General features: G+C 41.8%; 1 protein-coding gene across 5 annotated transcripts in view; it reads left to right on the top strand.

Moving 5' to 3' along the window:
* MAPKBP1 (mitogen-activated protein kinase binding protein 1) overlaps positions 1-20,117 on the top strand; it is a 101,207-nt gene extending 81,090 nt beyond the window's left edge. For 4 of the 5 annotated variants that reach the window (XM_027750227.2, XM_027750225.2, XM_039388985.1 and 1 more), the window contains 11 exons: positions 2,265-2,413; positions 3,104-3,153; positions 3,806-4,042; positions 4,951-5,120; positions 6,697-6,842; positions 7,252-7,422; positions 8,301-8,379; positions 9,877-10,187; positions 10,968-11,879; positions 15,208-15,293; positions 16,269-20,117. In XM_027750227.2, coding sequence (XP_027606028.2) covers positions 2,265-2,413; positions 3,104-3,153; positions 3,806-4,042; positions 4,951-5,120; positions 6,697-6,842; positions 7,252-7,422; positions 8,301-8,379; positions 9,877-10,187; positions 10,968-11,879; positions 15,208-15,293; positions 16,269-16,562 — 2,605 coding nt within the window. In that variant the 3' untranslated portion in view covers positions 16,563-20,117. The remainder of the gene's footprint in view (positions 1-2,264; positions 2,414-3,103; positions 3,154-3,805; positions 4,043-4,950; positions 5,121-6,696; positions 6,843-7,251; positions 7,423-8,300; positions 8,380-9,876; positions 10,188-10,967; positions 11,880-15,207; positions 15,294-16,268) is intronic. The other variant, XM_027750229.2, reaches the window with a different exon arrangement.
* Positions 20,118-20,567: the final 450 nt, after the last annotated feature.

The following is a 20,567-nucleotide window of genomic DNA, read 5'->3' as shown; positions in this document are numbered from 1 at the left end:
CTTACTCTATCGTTTTCAAAATGCTCCCTCGTGGTGCTTATTTGGAAACAGCTCTGGTGCTTGAAAACTCACTGTACATTACTCTGACTCCCATCTAAGCATGAAAAAGAACTGAGGAAGAGTATTGAGGAGATGTGTGCAAGCGGGGCTTAGGAGAAAATTCAAGTACAAACGGGAAGGCAAGGAAAGAAAGGAGAAAGTAGTGAAGTCTGAATTGAGAAACTGACTTTGACAAGAACAACAGTTAAAGCACTCAAGACCTTGGAAATCTAGGTTTCATTTCAGGAATATCTCAGTTTCAAGTTAGTGGGCCTAAGGTCCTTCTGAAAATCCCATTCAGTCATCTCCCTTCAAGTTAAAGGACTGAGTTTGAAAAGCATACTTGAGTTGTAAAAAGGAGAATGTGGAAGAGGGGTATGAATTTTTGCTGGGATAATGCAAGATAATCTTACATTTGTATCAAACACATGTGACTTCATAATTTGTTTATCACTTCCTGTGAGGTATAAAAGAATCACCCATCTGACTTCCAAAATACGTTTTACATTCTATTACTCTACTACTTTAAGAATACTGGAACATACCTTTTCTCCTCTTACTAATTTTGTCAGTCACAGCCTGATGGACAGGGGCTGTCTTTCTATTTGTAACATAATACACATGGATAGCAATCCTCCCTTCTCCATTTACACCGATGACAGTACACAAAGGAGTTTAGCAAACACATAATCTTACCTTGCCATATAGCCTCATTATAGTGAGGTATTCAACCAGTTAGATGTTACAATGTCTAATAATCTAATCCTTCTATCTCAATAAACTCCTCTAAAAACCATGATGAAAACAAGCAGAAGGATGCAATTGAAGTTACTGATACAAAGTTAATATTGCCTATCACATTAATATATGTCATAGGATGAAACATGACATAACCTCAAACATACTCTGGGGCTTGGACTTTGTTGGGATTCACCTGCTTAGGCACAAGAATCTGAGGGTGATAAGATGGGCACATGAGGAGGCAGTAAAAAAGATAGAGACTGACTAATGTCAAAAGTAGATGAGGATAGCCAATAAGAAACTGTTTCACTTGAGAACTCTGTAGGCTACAATCAGTTTCACTCTTCTTCTTGCCCAACACCTCAAAGCTCATCTGAAATGATTGGGCAGTTGTTGCTCAGACACTCCTAATAAAATGGAAATTAATGTTCTGCCGCTACACAGTAAGAGAAAAGATTAAAATATCTTAACTGCTTCTTACCATGTTTCAATATTGCCTGCTATCTGTAAGCTGCAGGAGAATGGTCCCTTGCCAGACTGCTCTGTATTTGGTGGATGACCTATTTTTGTTTCATGAATAATGCTTGCCGCTCAACACTCACTCCTATAAATGTCACTAATGATGAGTTTGGCACTCTAGCTCAAGGCTATGGAGTGGGTGCTACTCAGATGTATTTGTTGGGGATTCTTCTTTCTTCAATTATTGTCCAAAGGGGGTTAGTTCATTTGGTTCTGTGGACTGGAGGGGTGAGGGGCGGAAGGGGAAGAGGAGAAAAGAGAGGGAGGATAAAGTTTGATGTTGGTGAGTGTCCTTGATTGGTATTGGAAACTATTGTGCTAGGAGTGCATTTTAGGTCTGTATGGTAAAACTTGTCTTGATCTACTTTAATCAAAGATGTGCCCAAAATATGTTTTACATGATCCTTGTGCTTGAAGACTAAAATAGGCAGCGTGATGCTCTTATGGTGTGTGGGCTGTGCCTTCAGGTTCTGCCTGGTGCAATCCTTGAAATGAACCTGTCTTTTATGGGATAATTTGCCATAAACAAAATTACTTTCAAAGAAAGACTATGTCTGACATTTCTGATATGTAAAACAGTTTCAGAGAGGAAATGCTTAAGGGTGGGAAAAATATTTGCCTTTCAAATATAGTCTGTCATCTTGACCTTATCAGTTGGCAGAGACTGAAATGGAAGACCAAGTTTCATTCCATTTGACTTTCTCAGATTTGTTTACTTCTGTGCTGATTTCTGTCATACTTCCATACATATGAGATGATTGCTGTGGCAGGGTCTACACAACGTTGTGCAGGATTTAGCTTGCCCTGCTTCTCACGTGGGTTGTGCTAGAGCACGGGCTGTGTGGGAGAGTTTAAGCAGCCTGCTGAGTGTGGATGGAGATAAGCTGGAGAATTGATGTAAGGGTTGAAATGGTAAGCAGTTCTTGTCATGGACTATAATACTCCTTCTAATTCCTGCCTTCCAGGCACGAGTCCATCTCTGCCCTGTCCTCTGTGCCTGCACTCTCATCAGACAGTGACAAGGATGGTGAAGATGAAGGGAATGATGAAGATGAGTTACGTGGGCTGCAGTCTTTCCATATTCAATCCAACTGCAACACTGAGAGAGACTCAGGTATAAATGGGAGAGGAGCATGGGCAGAGATGGAGGAAAATGGCATGAATGTGAAGGGGGAGAAGATGAGAGATGCTAGCTTAGAGATAACAGGTTATGGGCAGAAAGAGAAAGACCAAAACAGAAGGATAGATAACAATGGGTAATGTGGAGTTGCCCATTCCTGCATCTGAAGAGGGGTACTATTCAGAGTTCTAGTTAGTTCTCTAACTAGAAGTTCAGTTGTTAAATTGCCAAGTTTCTTGCTAGTTCCAACTGGCCAAACAAATTTTGAATTAACTTCATGGGCTTGGATCTACAAGCTATTGGATGTCTGTAGAAGCCAAAAGAGATCTCATGGTGGATTCTAGAGGTGTCTAATAAAACTTACAGTAGAGATTACCATTATTAATTTGATGTATTTTTACCACAGATGCTACAGTGTATTGGTCCAAGCCTTTGGGAGGGCACTGCATTGTGGCAAGTGTTCTGCAGTGGGTCTGCTGAGTCAGTAAAAATCTTACATAAAATAGTATGTCTCCATAAAAAATTTGATACAATGATTTGGTAGTCTGTGGGAAAGCATGTACTGACAGTGGTTCAAAAGGTGTAAGAATACTGCCTTTGAGGAAAGATGAGGTAGAAGGTTGTTCAAAAGCTGGACTGCTGACCAAGGATGTCAACTAGCTGTATATGTTTTTACCTTTCCAGATCCAGACCTTACCCTCTCAAGAAGCCTTTCCCATTGGGAAATGAGGAGGGTGAGTTACTAAACCTTAAAATTGTTTTTCTTGTCATAGAGAAACTGAAAAAGAAATTTGCAGAGATTAAAAACTGCATTTGCACAGGTGGGAAAGGTGCAGCTGCGGTGGGAAACCATTGAGAAGCTTCTCTCTGAAAAATGACCTGGGGATGGCAAAATAAAGCCTAGTTTAGGAGACAAGGGAGTTTAGAAGCTAGAGTTTCCTTTGGGATTTTTACATCAGTATCTTTCCATCAGATGTTATGCTTTTTCTTCTTCATTTTTGATCTGAATCTCATGTGGTGCTGAAGCTGTTCACATACTTGGATCTGAGCAAGACATTTAAATACATTCAATTATGCAAGAAGCAGCAACAGAAGTATCATCTTTACTTAATGCTTTATGATTAAAGGTGTCTATCTCGTATTGGCCTCATAAGTCACCAACGTGCCTGTAACAAATGTGGTTAGAGCCTTTCCAAATCTTCGTTCGCGAAGCCCAGCCACGATGATGATTAAAGGTGGGATTTTAAGCTGTCCCACAGATGGTTTTGGGGCTTTTATGTAGATGGTCATAATTGTGTTTTTCTGTGAGTTTTGTGGTTTTTTTCTCCTGTTTTTCCATCAGCAAAACTCAGTCTTTAAGACTGTCTGTCTTTCAATTTCCTTCAGGCCAAAGAGATAGCGGCAATCCAGCGCTCAGAGGCTCCAATGAGTAAGATGCCCCGACAACGTGGGCGCTGGTCCCAACCAACCAGCAACATAGAGATGACCGTGAAATCCATGCTTGACTTGCGTCAGTTGGAGTCCTTCTCTGTTTCCCGTTCTCCAAGTCGAGACTCGCTGTCTCAAAACAGCAATGGGGATGACAGAGAAGAGCACGCTGACCTTCCTGTGCACGTCAACAAAGTAAGGGCCGTAGTGCTCTGAGGAGATGAATCTACTCTGAGTGCATCTGTCCTGTATCTATTTGTTATTACCTACCTTTATTACCATTCTTTTTATCATTAAGGTGTTCTAAATGACTTCTGAGAAACTTGTTTAGATAACTCTTTTCGTAGTTAGTATTCCTGGAATGTGTGATTCTTCCATCTTATAGCAGAGACTGTATGGGATCAAGTTTCTGTGCAATGACAGGAAGACCTCATGTTTTCTTTTAGTTTTGATTATTTGTGTCAAAAACAAGCTGAGAAGCTGAGCTCTGAATTACAGATGTGTACCTGATTACCTGTTAGTTCACTCTCCTGGGGAGCAGTTTCTTGACTCTAGTAGCCACTGAAATGTGGGCTGTGCTAGATTAGTAAATTCTTTTTAATCTTTGTATTGATGGGTCACAGCAACTAATGTGTGCTCATACCTCAGAAAGCTAATGGCTGTTTTCCAGTAGCAGTCTGTCCCAGTGCCTAGCTTAATTAGGGTTTTTCCTTCCTTTATAACTGCACAATGAGAAAAGGATTGGGCTTGTTGTGTGTAGTAAATCATTTTTTCAACTGTGGCCCAGTTTTATGAATTATGTCTGATCAGTTTATAGAAGGTAATGGAGGAACATGCTGTCACATGGCTTACGCTCCTGATGAGTGGTCAAAGAGTACTTTACCAAGGAATCTTAGGGGATTGCAAACGGGAGACAAAACAGGAAAGCACAGCAGTCATCTGATAAATTTAGTAAATAAGGAACAGAAAACACATAGGAGTGCTATGTTTTCTGATCTCAGATTCCTGTGCTGTAATGCATACCTTCTAGCTCTGCACAGCACTGGCTGACTTAAGGAAAAACTCTGGAAATATCTAATCTTCTCTCTCTTTAATTAAACCAGGTTAGCAGCTCAATACCTACCCAAGATAACGGGTCTTGTGTACGACCCCAAGTGATTCGGCTTGTGTCTTGTGAAGAGGGGATTTTCTCTCAGGAGCTGGAACCTTCAGAGAGTGAGGAATGTGTAATCTACCCTGAGCAAGACGAAATCCATCCCACAGACTCTAGCAGGTTAAAAATAAGCTCTCTGCTCTGCATGGCTTAGATGTTTCTGTTCTGGTTTTCTTGCAGCTTGTGTGGTAACTTGAATGAGTTGATTGATGTCAGGCATGTTTAGTTGAGAGTTTAATGTCAGACGGATGCTAAAGGAATATAAAACTAAAAAGACACCATTAAAATAATTTTCCTTCAAGGAAACTGCACATTAGCAGTCTCCTCCAAGTTTTTTTTTTGTTGAATAAACAACTTGGGAGCAGCCTTTTTGCTTTCTCCCTTATCTGGATTGAAATAAGCAGAGAGAACATGGAAGCTGGAAAAGCACCTGACAGTGACACATATGTAACAGTGAAATGTCTGCCCAGGAGAAATGGCAGAACACTTATTTATGATAATTGGGAAAGAATTTAACAAATGTGGTATGTGATGACTCTTCTATTGGAAATCGAATGGCTTGCATGATATAGATGGAATGGAAAAGGACACTGGAAACAGTGGAGACCTTTTTTATTCCTCTGCTGTTTCTTCTGTTTTAATTTTACGTAATTCAATTTTTCTGTGCTCCATTTTATTTTCCTTCTGTGAATTTTATTCTCGCCTTCCCCTCTTAACCTGGTGCTAATAGCTGTTTAATTTCCTTTGTCTTCTCCTGTTCTGTTAAAAAGAGTGGGCTGATAGCTTTAGACAGAATTTTATGCAACAGTGCATGCCAAGACTTTGCAGTTGAAGCTGCTAGGTTTCACCTAGTTTCTCTATTTTTCATTTTCAATTTTATTATGGTAACATTTGGACAGAGTAGACCCATGTGTTGCTCCATCATGTAAGAAAGGGAGGCCCTCTGGTGATGTTGAATACAGACTGGACACATCTCAGTGTACATGTGAGCTGCTAGGGGTAGTTGCTGTTGGGTGACTTCTGCATCCTACATTGAAATGAAGTACATTTGAAACCAAAGTATTTCATAAAGTGGAAAACTGAAGTCCTTAGGCATCAGGCAGAAGAACAGTGCTGGTGACATTTGACAAAAAAAGATTCATGAAATCATAGCAGAAATTGGGAACCCTGTCCTACGAGATTGTATTTTTGTATGATGTTCTTCGCTAAATTAGTCTTTATCCAACCCAGAATCTTCTATATTTTGCATCAGAGAAGTTGCCCAAAGAAGCAGGTCATGAACATGGAAAAAATAGTGTATTAGAGCTTAAACCTATGGCAAACTAAAGTTTCTCTTATGCAGGTATAGGCCTGGTTTTAGTCCCTTTCTCATCACTAAGATCTCTACATTTGTTCCTCACCTGTGGTGGAAATCAAGCCAGGGCAATGCAGTGCTGGTGCCTGGTAATCATGGGAACTGACAACGCCCAGAAAGTCAGACAGTCCCCTTGGGACTTCACTGTCCAAGCTTAATGAAATGCAAAAAATAATACTGTATTATAATGAGAGAAATCAACTTCTTTTTCTCTTTAAAGCCTTACATTTGTAATCAAAGGTGTTACTAACACAGGTAAGGCCTTATTGAAGTTAAAATGTGTTTCTTTATGTGTAAAACAAATATCTTTTCTAGTGCTGTATCTTCCTGTCTCTCTTGTAGTGAGTTCCAGGTAAAAGCATTGCCCCATGGAAAGCTATGTAGAGGTTATCACAGTAATGGATGCCCAGACAAGCACAGTCCGGACAGTGCTTGCTCTGTAGATTACAGCAGCAGTCGTCTGTCCAGCCCAGACCATCCAAATGAAGGTAAGATGCAAAGACATTATGAATGTATTTATATGTGAGCACTTCATGAGGTGAACTGAAGCCACACTCCTATTGGTCACACTAGTATTGCTGTAAAGATTCAGGTGCGTTTGAACAGACACCTGAGCCAAGCCACTGTAGAAGTAGGAGTTGGTGCACTTTCCTTGTGCATCTTTGGCTTTCTTTTACCTTGCTAGATAAGGAGGCAGGTTTAGTATTGATTATCCCATAGGCTACGTTGTTTGTGGGATACTGGTAGACTAGAGAATTATTACACGTAATGCTGACTGACTTTAACATTCTAGGTTCAATTTAGCATCTTCGTTGATTTTTTTTCTTTTTTTTCAGCCTGACTAATGTTACTCTGATTAAGTTGTTACAGCATTGGAGTTTTTTTGCCTTTTCCCAGATTCTGAAAGCACTGAGCCCTTAAGTGTAGACGGCGTTTCAGACCTGGAGGGAGAAGAAGGAGAGGAGGATGTGGGTGCTAGCATGCCGGAGGGAGAAATTCCCCAGATACCTGATCAGGAAAAGTTCCTCAAGGAGCATTTTGGGACCCTGAGCAACACTGATGGAAAAGGTACATCTCTCTGCTCAGTGGGGAGACTTTGTGAGGTCACTCTTGATTTTTTCCCCTGTATGAACCAAACCAGGCTACAAGTTTTTCTAGGCTTTTATGGATGTCTGTAAACAGGCGGGGGGAAAAATGGGGAACAGTGTAGAGAGGCCTAAAGAAGTGTGACATCTGTTAACTCCATCGGTCTGTGTGTAAGTTTGTGTGGATGAGAGTGGCGCCTGTGTCAATTTGGGTTAAGTGTTGTCCCTGGAATCCTGAAGAGCCGTTCTCTTGTTCCCAGACTAGTTTTTCCTGTTGCATAGGAGGGTATTAACTGTGTGTTCACCACCACCCCCATAGGTAACACGCAGTGGCCTCTAGTGGTGTCTCAAGGCATAGCAAATGTCACAAAAGAAAAGGCTGAAATGCTGGGTGGAGAGACAGAATAACAGGAGACGTCAGAGTGGCAAAGGAACTGGTTTGTCTTTATCGACCAACTCCAGAACAAAGCATATATTTTTAGAATTGATAATGGTTGCAGGCAGCAATATCTGTTAATTTTCTTTTTTTTTTTCCTTTCTTTCCCCTCTTTGACTGTTTTGTTTTCTGCTTGCTTGCCAGCGCCTCACAGTCCTACAGGCAGGATAGGACACAAAGGGAAGCAAAAAAGGAGGAGGCGTACCCTTAGGGAGAGTAGCAGCTTAAGGCAGAGTAATCTAAATAGAACAGAAAAGGCAAAGGAAATGTAATTATTTCATTCTCTGTGGTTTTAGCTCAAAAAAATGCCCTTGTTATATGAGGGAACACTTGATAGTCTCTGTGATAAGAAAATGCATGTGTCAGAATGTTTGTTCTGTAACTAAACTGCTCATTTTTCTCTCTTCTTTAACCAAAATTTTTAGGTGGCTCATGTAGGAATCTGGAAAGAACTGAAAACCTCAGCATTTCCTCTCGCTTTCTTTCCCAGTCCCCGGCTCTCAGGTATGGCTCAGCTTGTTTGAGTGTTCCTGTCTGTCTATTTTTACTATTATGAGCACGTCTCATGCTAGGTCCTGGGTGAAAATAGTTGAGCAAACTTCTGGCCTTGGTGTGCCCAGGCACAGCAAAGTGTTAGCATAGCACCTGGCAGGCTGGCTGCAGATTTGGACAGTCTGTCCTGGTTCACTTTAGCTGTTCTATTTCTTCCTAAAGCAACACTACTGTTTTGTTCTTTTTCCTCTTTCAACAGTATGCTTAATTGTTTCATGATTAATGCCTTGACTGATTAAGTTGGACAAATTGCTAATAATCTAATTTACTCTTCACTGTTTATGCTCTGTTTATTCTTTTGCATTTCATTCAGCTTGGACAATGAAAGTAGACTTGTGAAGTTTTCCTTTGTTTTACAGTCTTTTCTTACTCGGCTTTGTTTCTCGGTTCCATGCCTTCACAGGGTATTCTGGGGATATTATTCTTGGAAAAAACCCTCAGCCCTAAAAGGCCTCTCCAAGCTGTTTCCCTTGTTATTTAAAAAAAAATAATCCTACAAACATTGAAAAAAATCAAACAAAAGATGAGATAAATACTTTTGTTGATTCAGGTTCATAAATGTTTAAAACAAACAAATACTCCTGTATTTCTCTAAAATGACAACCTGAAATCTCTGCTCAAAGGAATTCCTTGTGTAGGGCTGAGCAGATTTGAATTCATCTTCTATGGTTCACCAGCTGTGTCCAGATTTACCACGTTAGGGAAAGTTGTTTGTTATTGCTGTATTCAGCTGCTGGTGCTGCTGTCAGGAGTGCCTCGTAGTCTATCTCATGTTGGGACCATATGTTTAGGAAGAAAGTCACTGGTTAACTATTGTATAAAATTCTGGAGAGTTGTAGTGAAGAGTTCAGTGATGTAGGAAGTCACTGGTGTTTTAGAGATGTAACAAGAGAGGTAATTTTAGGTTTTGGAAATCTCTGGGCTTTTAATCTGTTTAGCTCTTCAAACATTGAAAGTTGCCTCCTTTCTGAAATAAGCCCACTGTGCTTATCTGCAGTGGAGAGGAAGAGGAAACTTGGCTTTCCTCTTGAAGATACTGACCAGCTTTCCTGGTCATTATGCTTTCATAATGTTAGGAAAGCATAATTACTTCCTCTTAGGATATCTTAGAATTGAAAAGATTTGTTAGTAAGGTGAGCTGAGAGAAAAGACCTGACCTGACTTTGCCCAGTCTTCCCTATACCTAGAATTTTTCCTTCTGTTTTGCCTTCACTTTTTACAGTGTCCTCCACGGAAACAGCAACCCAATGCCATTTGTGATTGCACAGCCTAGGGGCAAATGCCTGAAGAGTAGAGCTTACAAGGTTGAGTAGAATGAAGTGGTAACAGCTTAGGGCATTTTTGACTTTGAAAAGTCCGGATAGGGAAGGGCTCTTAATGCATGTTCCTGTTTATCCAGGGCAACGTATTTACTTGTTTTAACTGGGGTTCCTTTATTGTGTTCTCTAGACGATTGTCGCTCTCTTCCTCAAATCTGATACTGGATTCAAAGCCCATTGAGCTGACAACCCAGACCAATCCGTTTACACCAGACCTATTGAAAAGTGCCAGCAGCCACCCTGATGATGCACTGGAGAACAACCAGCTTCTGGAGCGTGTAAATTCAAATCGTGATATTTATGTGCAGAAAAGACGCAGATCGGCTTTGGAGGCCAGCAGAGTTGGTATGGCTCCAGGGCGAGTTATTGCCTCCTTTCCAGAAGGTCCTGTGAATGCAGTGATGAGAAAGGCGCAGTCAGTTCATGACCTTGTGCATGAGGGTAAGGACACAGGTTGGAATAAATGTATAAACCCAAGAATGAAATGGGGACATTTGAGTAGAGATTTGAATTAAGCTTATCTCTTTCTGCATTCTTAGCTACAGGCTTTACATGTAGCTAACTCCTTGCCTGACAAGGGGAAATATTTCCAATTTGTAATGCAGATGCTGGTCTTCTAATTGTCAGTCTCTGATATTTGTCTGGCAGCTGTGGGAGGAGCATTGGCAAGGGTAAAATGAAGTATTTGCAAAAAAATTCTCTCTTGCTCTGGGTAGTTGCTCCAAGCCAAGACTGAAGCTCCCCAGGGTGAGGAGGGGAGAAAGAAGGAAGGAGGAGACAGTAACAAGAGCTTACTGTATCCATGCCCTCTATATGAAATAACTATTTTTGAAACAATCAACTCATGGACCATTACTGTGTATGCAGTTTGTTTAAAAAAATGAAAGCTCACCTAATCATCACAACAGTTATATAATTTTTCACCTGCTTCCACTGGCTTCTCTGTTAGCAATCACAGTAGTCTGAGGTCTTCTGACCATACACTTTTAAGAACAAATCTCTCTTATCAGGAAAACAGTAGCGTGTGAGCAGGATGAGGGATGGGAAAAAAAGACAGCTGTTGAGGCTTGGTAATATTAACCTGTAGTAGTGGTTTTGTACACATCTCCTAGGGGCTGAACTGAGTCACATAGGCAGGAGCAGCTCTGTTACTTTCCAATTTAGGAATTCACTGAAGGCTCTTGTCTATTTTTGGTGTGTTTGTCTGTTTAATTTTCACAGATAAGGGTCCTGGAGTGATATCCTCTGCCAAGCAGCGTCCTCAGACTCTTTTGGTGGTTGAGAAGGATCCCAGACCTAACAATTGCAGGGTGTTATCAGCCAGTGTGTTGAAGATGGATGGATCTGGTGCTCTGCTGGCCAAAGATGTCAGGGCTGCAAAACCAAAGTCCTACATGAACCCCACAACCAGCTTCCGGGCTAAGATGTCAAGGAGCATATCTGTAGGGGAAAATCTGTACCTTGGTTCCTCCACTGAAATGTTGACTGATGGGAGGACTAGCCCTCCAGTGACAGAGAAGACTCAAGTTAGTTCTGCAGCAGACGCTGAGAAGATTAAGCTACCAGTGAAAGAAAATGTTCCAGTGAAACCCACACTTCAGCCAGTTGTAAACTGCTCATCTCCCAAGTCCTTCCACAGCAAGTTGGCATCATCAAACCGAGCACATCTGATTCTTGACATTCCCAAGCCGTTGCCTGATAGACCCACATTGGCCTCCTTCTCACCCACTACCAAAACAAAAACCCTGCTTGAGCCACAGTCTCCACAGTCACCAGCTGGGGCCTCTAAAAAGAAACCTTCTTTTCCTGAGGTCCGAGCCTCCAAGAGGGAGAACCAAACTGCTGGGTCTCTGGTTCCTAGTAGAGAGATCCCAACAGGGCTTGCTAAGGAGAGCCCAGTGGATTGTTCAGTCTCAAGGACAGATTGCCAGGATGAAACAGGGGTCAGTAATCTAAAACTGAGAGAGTTGTCAGAGGGCCTGCACCTAAGGTCTCCTGAGGGCACACTGCCCAGGTGCAGGGAGAGGATCACCGGCATCGCCTGTGTGCTAGACAACCAACCTGGACTTTGCCCACTAGACTCCATCAGGCCGAGGTCTCCTACGTCTATAACTGCCTTGGCACAGGTCTCAGGTGTGCATGGATACCCGTATCTTATCTTCCCCCTTCTGTCTCCTGTCTTTGTGAACCGCCTCACGATCCCATCACATTTCTTTACGTCCAGCTTCTGGCCTGTCTCGTCCTGTCTGCACCTGTCTCGTTCCATAAGCCATCCCCTCAATGGTGAGACACTTCTTCAACTAACATCTTTTTCTCTGTCTTTAGTTTCCATTTCCTCTGGGTCTTATGTCTGATGGTCCTTCTTAGCTGAATATTTTGTAGACCTCAGCACTGTCGTGTTTTTTAGTGATTTAGCTGTACAGTTACCTATAGGGACTCAAACCTCTTTCTGGTCAATGCTAAAAGCTGACATGCTGGGAATCCCCATGAGTGTGTAGGTCACATCCCCCGTGCTCCTCTCATAGCACGTTTGATCAGCAGGTGAACGTACGGGCCAACATGTGCTAGCTGAACCAAGCAAGCACTGATAACACTGACAGTGAAGTTATGCCAGGCGGCTCAAGCTTTACTTTGTTAATATGCAAGTGTGCAGGGCCCAGAAGGGTTTGCATACAATTTTTTTGTGTGAGATAAGGCTTGACCAGGGTGAGCTCCTTGCTGTAGCCACCTATGGAGTGAGAAGGTCTCTGAGCTGCTATTGGTCTGCTTTGAGGACGCGTCTGCGAAACGAGTCTGTGGTGCATGTGCAGGCATAGCCTTTGGGTTTGAACATAAAGAACATAGATTAATTTTTGAATTATCTCTAGTTTGGAGAAAAAGGTGGGAAATTGTTTCACCTTCTGAAAACAGCTCTTGGATCTGCTACAGGCCCTGGTTTAAGGTACTTCAGTCAAATTAAAACTAGCAGGTAATTGCAAACTGAAGTAAAAATCCTGCCTTCCAAGGCAGGAAAACCTCCAGTGGCAGAGAAGACACAGTTTAGTCTCACATCATCTGCTGAAGTACTAAAACATCTAGAGGGTTTTTTTTAGTGTCACAATCTGAAAAGAAATACATCTTTCTGAGTCGTGCAATAGAAAGCTGGATGTTAAACACTGCAGTGATACCTTATACCTTCAGCAGCTATGCAGTGCACAGTTTTTAATCCCTTTTGCTATTGTTGTTCTTACCTGTATCTGAGAAGGGATACCTCTGTAATCCTCAGATCAATTACTTTCTGTGGTGCCAGGCTGTTGCACTATTCATCACAATAGTTAAGCACAATATTTCTGAACTGAAGGAATGTGGAAGGATAATCTGGTTTTGATGCACTGTTATTTTTTTCTGCATTTCTAGAGGGATCAAACACCCTAAGATTGAAGCACTGTTATGTAAAACAGGAAGTGTTTTGTCTGAGGGACCTGCTGCTCTCATACTATAACTGCTCTAAAGGACAGCGAGTACGTCTGAAACTTTCAGACCTTCCCCCCACAGGGGTGAACTTTCCTCCAGCAGCAGATGCAGCCTGAAGTTGTGGAATCACATTCTACAGCAGAGTTGTAATAGTACGTACTCTTTAGGCAGAGTTTTCTCTTCTAGATTTGGAAATCAGGCAACATATAAAATGGGTTTTGGTCAGTTAGCACAGATAGTGCAGAGAAACAGCAAGGTTTTTTTTAGTATTGATTTATTGTTTTAAACAGCTCCCAAGACATAGCACACCCTGGCAGAATATTTAACAGCATTCTTTAGTGAGTTAGGATGGTTTAGCACTGTGGATCCCCAATATTATTTTTTTTCTCAGTAGACAGCTGTCTGCCTTAAGGTTCTTGCAGACCACATTTCCCAAAACTATAGTGGTAAAAGCTGGAAAAGCTGTTTAGATCCAAGTTGGTTGTTGCTGTGAACAACTTACTGTGGCTTATGTGAATCACGGTGTGGCAGTTTAGATTAAAACTGTCAGGCTGACAGAGAACCTGTTCTGCTTTTGACTTGCTCTGTGACTTTGGGTATCCGCCTAATTTTTCTGTCCTTCCATTTTCCTTCTTGTGTAACAGCTGCAGATAAAGAGACTTAACTGTTCTTGTGAAAGCATTTTGACATGTACAGTTAAAAAGCTGTAGATGTGCTTAATACTATTGCTGTGTTTAATATTCTGTGCTGGTTTCTGAAGAGCTCTGTACTGCACACCCAAGAGGCAGAAAATGCCCGTTACTTAAGCATTTATGTTAGGTTTGGTGACCTTTCTCCAGACTGGCAGCTCCCAGAGATGGAGACTAGAATAAAAAGAATAATCAGAGGACAAATCCAGAAACAATCATGAGAAGAAACAGCTGAGTTTCAAACATAAAGAGGGAAGGGAGGGGCAGAAGGCAAGAATCTTGGACTGCACTGAAGCCCACTGTGCTCAAACTCCATTGGTGATTTGGGATCAAAACATGCAGATGGAAGGATTTGTTCATGCCCCCTTGTTCTTCTAGATGTGTTTTTTAATGTATAAATAGATGTTTTTCTAGCTGTATTTGTTTTAACATCATCTAGATATAAAGTTAGCTCAGATCCCCTCCAGCATGTTCAAAGATCATGTTCTTAGAAGTGGAGAAATTATAGTGCTAATGTGTCCAGGCCTTTGCAAATTGAAGATAACTGCAGACTGTGTGTATGTCTATGTTCATGGTTTATGTCTGACTCATGGAAGTGTTTATTTTATCAAAAATTGCAGGCCTTTGACTCTGATGCTTTGGAGATAATATCTGGTGGGGACAGGCAGAAGATACTGTCCTTCAGTTGCTTGCTTTCTTTTCTCAGTTTTGAATTACAGTGTATCAGCAGTGTATGTCCTGAATTGCTCAGAAATGTGATTCTGTTGTGATGGACTTTGTTTGTCAGCGCTCCTCTGGACCACAGTCCTCACTAGAGAGCGGTGTAATAATTCAGTATAATCTATCATCCTCAACATTTAGCCGTACACTGTGCAGAAGGATACTCGAGGGGAAGATTGTAAATTTCTGACTACGTGGAAGCTAAATTGGGAGCTACTCAGATCAGTCCCTATTGCCACTGGAAGCCTTAACACAAACTTGACTTTAATTATAATTGAAAATGGGTAATCTGTGGCTATCCTTGACTGTGACAAAAATGTGCAACCTGAGAAAAAACATTGCTGACTTTGGAGAGTCTAGAGATTGGAAAAATAGGGATGTTTGAAACAAGCAGCATCTCCAGGTAGTATGAAGGAAAGTTCATGTAGAACTTGCCTATTTAATGATTTGCTCAAACCAGCCCTAAAAATTGAACGAGGAGTGTGCACATGATCTTTCAAATATGTGTTAAGAACCCTGTTTTCTTACCCAACTGTGAGATCGTGGATAGTGGAGTGTCTATGCCTTAACTCATGTTTTTGTTTTTCCCTTCCATTCAGAATCGGGCATCAGCATAGAGCAGTGTGAGCACGTGGTATCCGAGCTCCAGGACAGCATGCGTAAGGCCATTCACCTTTACCGGATGGTGAGTGACGTGAGACGTGGGCTCTGTCACAGCAGGTTGGCTTCGCAGCCCACAAACATTGAACGTGTGTGCTTGCTGGCTCAAGGTGTTCCCCTGACGGGAGAGCTCACAAGCTGCCTGGTTGTCCGCTTGACTGCACCTAAAGCTTGAACCAGAGAGGCAGGAGCTCCCGATTTCCAGCTTTTGGATTTGCCAATAGTTTGTTATGGTACTCTGAGCAAATCAATTAACTTTTCAGTCTGTTTAGCCTATCTGTAAACTGAAGATAACAATATGCTCTTTTTCAAAGGGGATTAGGGAATTAGTTAATATTTATACAGTGCTTTTGGGATATGAAATATAGGAGCTTTAAGTTTTATTATCCCCATCTGTTCTTTGTGTTTGATTGCATGGGAAAAGGATTAGCCAATGTGAGATACCATGGGAATCCAGCTGTGAAAGGGAGCATGCAACCATTCTCCTGTCCCCCTCGCTGCCAGACCAGAGTTACATGCAGAACGATATAACAGCTCCTCATTTCTTTGCTTAGCACTGATCTGTCAGGTCTCCTGTAATGAGCGTGAAACTTCTGGTGAGGATCTGCCATGTGGTCCTCTGCAGCTCTGGCCACAGCACTCTGACCTTGCTCTGTTCCTGTGACCAGCTGCATCTGGCAGACAGGAGGGAAAGCAGACTGTGGCCCTGTGCTGCAGCTGGGAAACATAGCACCTCCTTAAGCCCAGTATAAGGGGAACTCTACCCAAAAATGTACTTCCCATCTCTGTCCTATTGGAGTAATGCCTCTGGATTTTGTGCAGTGTTAGATGCATGCCCTGCCCATGACTAAATAGGCAGTCTTGAACGTTGAAGAAAAGGACACTAGATCGGTCTGCAGATCTTCATGGCTTCATCTCCCTAAAAGGCTGAAACTGCTTACTTGGTGCTGTACCTAAACCCAAATGCATTTTTTTTCCCCTCACCCCTTTTTGTTTTCAGGTGTTAAACAATACAGAATCTTCTACTGACAAAGATAAAATAGCAGGCCTCCTGACAGAAACATTCTCCTCAATGAAGAAAGAACTGGACTCTCTGAAGGATGAGGAAGAGCTTCCAAAGGTTGAGGAGGTACTGGCAAAGCCACAAGATAACACTAACCCATTGAATGAGGGGTGCGGTGCCAATCTACCGAGTCCCAAGGGTTTGGGAGATGAGCAGACACTAGCTTTGCTGGAACAGTACTCGGAGCTATTGCTACAAGCTGTGGAACGACGCATGGACAAAAAGCTCTAGAATGGGTGGCTTTCAGGTGTTTGTGTGTACACAGAAATAATCCCAAGAAGAGGACCACAGAGAGAGCTTCAGACCAGTGCTATCATCACACTGGTCTAGGGCTGATGGGGACACCGTTGTAAATGGATTTCCTCAGGCTCCTACAAGAGACTTGCTCCAATTCTTAGCAATGTGCTGGCCACAGTTTTAATATTTTTCTTCAACTTCCTGTCTCTAAACGAAGTCTTGAAAGAGGAGTTTGGAGAAATTGCCTTGAAGTTTCTTCATAGCCAGTCAGGATGTTTGGCACTTAAAAAAAAAACAAAAAAAATTCCAGTTTATCCAAGAAATTCTGAACTGCTGACTAAAAGCAAAGGAGTCCAAGTGAAGCCAATCCTTTCCTCTCCAAGGCTTCAGGAGAATCAAGAAGCAGACTTTTTCTGGGTTTATTTATTAATTTATTTCTCTGACTGTTCCTCTGTGCCATGTTTGTGGCTGTTATCTTTGTCCTTTAAAAGAACTGTCAATCCCTTTGCCATATCCCAGCGAGAAACAATCTCTGTATTATAAACCTCCAACAGGGAGACAGGCTGGAGTGTCTGTGCAATTAATGAACTGTTCTCTGCTTAAATCTTGTCTTGCTGTTCTTTCTTTTCCTGCCTTAGTTTTGTTACCTGCAGTAATCCTGCTGTTGTTTGATGACTCTGTCTGCTTTTCTTGTGTTTCAAGACAGTCCCCACACTGTATTTTATCTGCATTCACTTCCAGGGGAATGCTCTGCATGCCTTGGACCATGCTTTGGAGATTACTTTATGAATTTGTTAGTGGTATTTTTTATCCAGAGTTTGATGTTATATTGATACTTCAGACCAGGTTTTCTGCAGATATTTTAAAAATGAGATTTAGATACAATACAAAAGCCTGTTTCAGCCACTTTTCATAATTAGGAATTGGATATTGACTTTGATGTTGTCATGACTAGGAAATTTGGGGTGATGATTAATTTGTTGAGAAGTGACACAGAAAAACTTGTTTCCATCTCTTGCAGTGTAACTCTGGATCTGAGAGATCTTCAGTGTCATGACTCATCAGTGTAATTTGTTTCAGTGTGATAGGAAGATGTTTTCTTCTTGCCTTTACAGGAAAACAGAATATTTACATCTCAAGAAAGTTGGGATTCTTTTACCTTTTGTAAAGCTATTTCAACTCCCCACGGAAAATGATTTCCCAAGAACTTCAAACAAGATATTTTGGGGTGTGATTACTACCATTACCCCTACCTCCAGCCTCTTTGCTTTTCATGAACTTCTGATCTGAGAAACAGAAAATCTTGTCTTCTTGCATTTGTATGTGCAATATTCTTCTTGCCCTGTGGAGCTTCTCTAAGCCCATGCTAACTTGTGTTTGTTGTGGCTTAAAACTGTCCAGTGATGTTTTCAGGTCAATAATAAGCTAAGAAAAAAAAAATTTTAAACCAATGAAATTCTTCAGCACCTTCCCCCTTACTCCCACTCCTTTCAAAAACAAGGGCAGATACACAAAATGTTTTATTTCTTCCATATGCTGTCTGTCTTGCATTTATTTTAAGGCAGAGCAGTGTAATCCTAGTTTATAAAACTAATGCAAGGAACAAGCCTTTGGTGAGAGAGAGAGACTACCATCATTTGTGGAAGTCAGTCAAAGGCAGCCAGACTGCATCACTTGGTTACATAGGTTACATAGGTTGGAAAAATTTTCTTTCATTTTACTGTCCTGGCTGTTGTTTCTCTGAAGCCCTGTGGCACTTGGAGATGTGGTCTGTTGACTTCTCTGTCTGTGACTGCACATCTGCAGTGCAGCCTTTTTTCTACTGGGCTGGCCAGACTATTGTAGGATGACCTCTTTCTTCCAAATAACTCTAGGGCTGAATAATCTGCAGTTCTCTCTCTCCCCCTAATAGGTTTGCTGCCTTATCACCACTGCTGAGTGCTTCAGGACATGGGAGTATGGGGAACACTTTGAGAGCTTTCCAGCTACTTCTGCCTGTAATTTAAATCTGCCTAATCATGTTTCAGGTGTCCTTGCTAACCTTCCTTCCATGGGCTTGTACTGAAACTTTAAAATTTTCTAGTTCTGTCTCTGCACTGCACTGTGCTGAATCAGCTGGTGTGCTTGGTCCCATGGGCAGCTTCTCTTGCACAGACAGGTTTTGCGAAGGAAGGCAAGTTGAAAACCAGAGAGGAAATATCTGGCGGTTTCTTTGAGTGAAAAGGTCTGCTGGAGAGGCCGCAAGTGGAATGTATGATGACAGTCATATTGGGTCTGTGATGGGAGTTAGTGTGGATCAAGCTTGCTTTTGAGGTGACCAGTTCCTCCACTTTCAGACTGTGAACATATGTCTTAGTATACAGGAAATTTCTTGATGTACTGGGGCAATAAGACACTCAGGAAAAATAGCAGTCCCTTCAATCCAAGTATCTTTTGGTACTGTTGATAATGGTTTGAGGGTTCTTTATATGACTTCCTTGTGCAATTTTATTCCATTTTATTATTTAAACTTTGAGGTAGTGACAAAAAAGTCAGAGATGGTACAGAAGAGCCAGTGGTGAGAATGAAATTCCCATTAAGATAAAGAGCAACAACTAGTAAAGCTGGCATAGAGATACAGAACAAAGCTCCTTGGAAATGAGTCATGTGAAACAAATCTAGCTTCTAAGCTGATCACAGTGGGTTTTGTTCCCGGGAATGGATTTTGCTCAGGGTCGTGGCTGTATACAGGAAACCAGAGGTAAAATCTGATCAGAATGATGGTAAGAGAAGTGTCAGGCAAGTAGATCAGCTGGAGAATAGTTGTGTAGTTTAAAATAAATTTAGAGAAGTATATGTAGGAGACTCGGGGAAACAGAGTAGAAGTAGAGGTAGTTTTGGCCTGAAGAACACCATTTGGCCAATACCCGTGAAAGGTAGAGTACTGAAAAGCTTTAGGAAAGTAGATTTAGGACTTGGAGATGATGGTCTGTAATTGAAGAATGAATTGGAAGGGGTTTGTTTTTAAATACGTCCTATTGGGCCTCTTGTTTCTTCTCTTGCTGTTCCCTAAGCAACTGCTCTTTTCTCAAATGGCAAAGTCGTGAGCTGTTTGTTTAAGGCTTTGGTGTTATGAATTGAGTAGTAGAAGCCCAGTAAAGGAGATGCTGGTGCCATGAGTTTGTTGCTGAGAGGGATGAGGAAGCAGTGTTGCTCTTTATAATTTGACACTGATCCAACTGATTCTTCCCTACGAACTTCCTATTGCTGGCAGTAGGAAATATTCCTAAAATTCTAGTTTACAGAACAGAGAGGGTGTAAATGTGTTACATTTTGTTGCACCTTGTGAGTATGTTTCATCACAGGCTGTCCATTGGGTCTGGTAGAGAAATACTGAATGGTAACTGCATGGGAAGCGAAGAGGCTTGTCAGAGGAGCTAATAAATATGAGTCTATCCTTCTTAATGGTTTATGATCCTCTTACTGATTTGTGTGGGTATTAGCACAGACACAAGATACCTGTGTTAAGACAAGTTATTTGTTTAACATAAAGCCTGTAAAAATAATTTGGACTTACCTATCCTCTTTGCATACATTTTTTCCCCCTCCAACCTAACATTCCTGGTCAAAATGAGAAGTTGTAGGGGAGGTTTTTCCATCTTAGAAATAGTACTGCTTTACCCGTGGGACCTCTCAGTTCATTCTGGGGCTCTCTTGAACTGGGACAGTAGGAAGGGCTGCAACCTGATAGAGCAGCAAACTCTCTGTTTCATGCTGCAGGCGCGTCACACCCTCCTCCCCATACCCCAATTGCACCCAGGAGCTGTGGGTATGGGAGTCTGCATTTCTTCCACCTCCTCTCTCAGGTTGTCCTCTCCTTTCCATGCAGCCTCCCACGTGATAACTGGGCCAAGGCTTTACAGCAGCCCCCTCCCCAGTCCCCCGTTTTGCAGACTTCATCATGACTCAGAGGGATTGGGATGTTTCTTTCTGGGAGTAGAAACATACCAATTAAATTTT

Source organism: Pipra filicauda, unplaced genomic scaffold (genome assembly GCF_003945595.2).
Source record: "Pipra filicauda isolate LSUMZ 115617 unplaced genomic scaffold, ASM394559v2 scaffold6_size6359152_pilon, whole genome shotgun sequence".
Classification (NCBI taxonomy): Eukaryota; Metazoa; Chordata; class Aves; order Passeriformes; family Pipridae; genus Pipra; species Pipra filicauda.
Note: the sequence above shows the minus strand (reverse complement) of the source record. Positions and strands in the feature narration are given on the sequence as shown.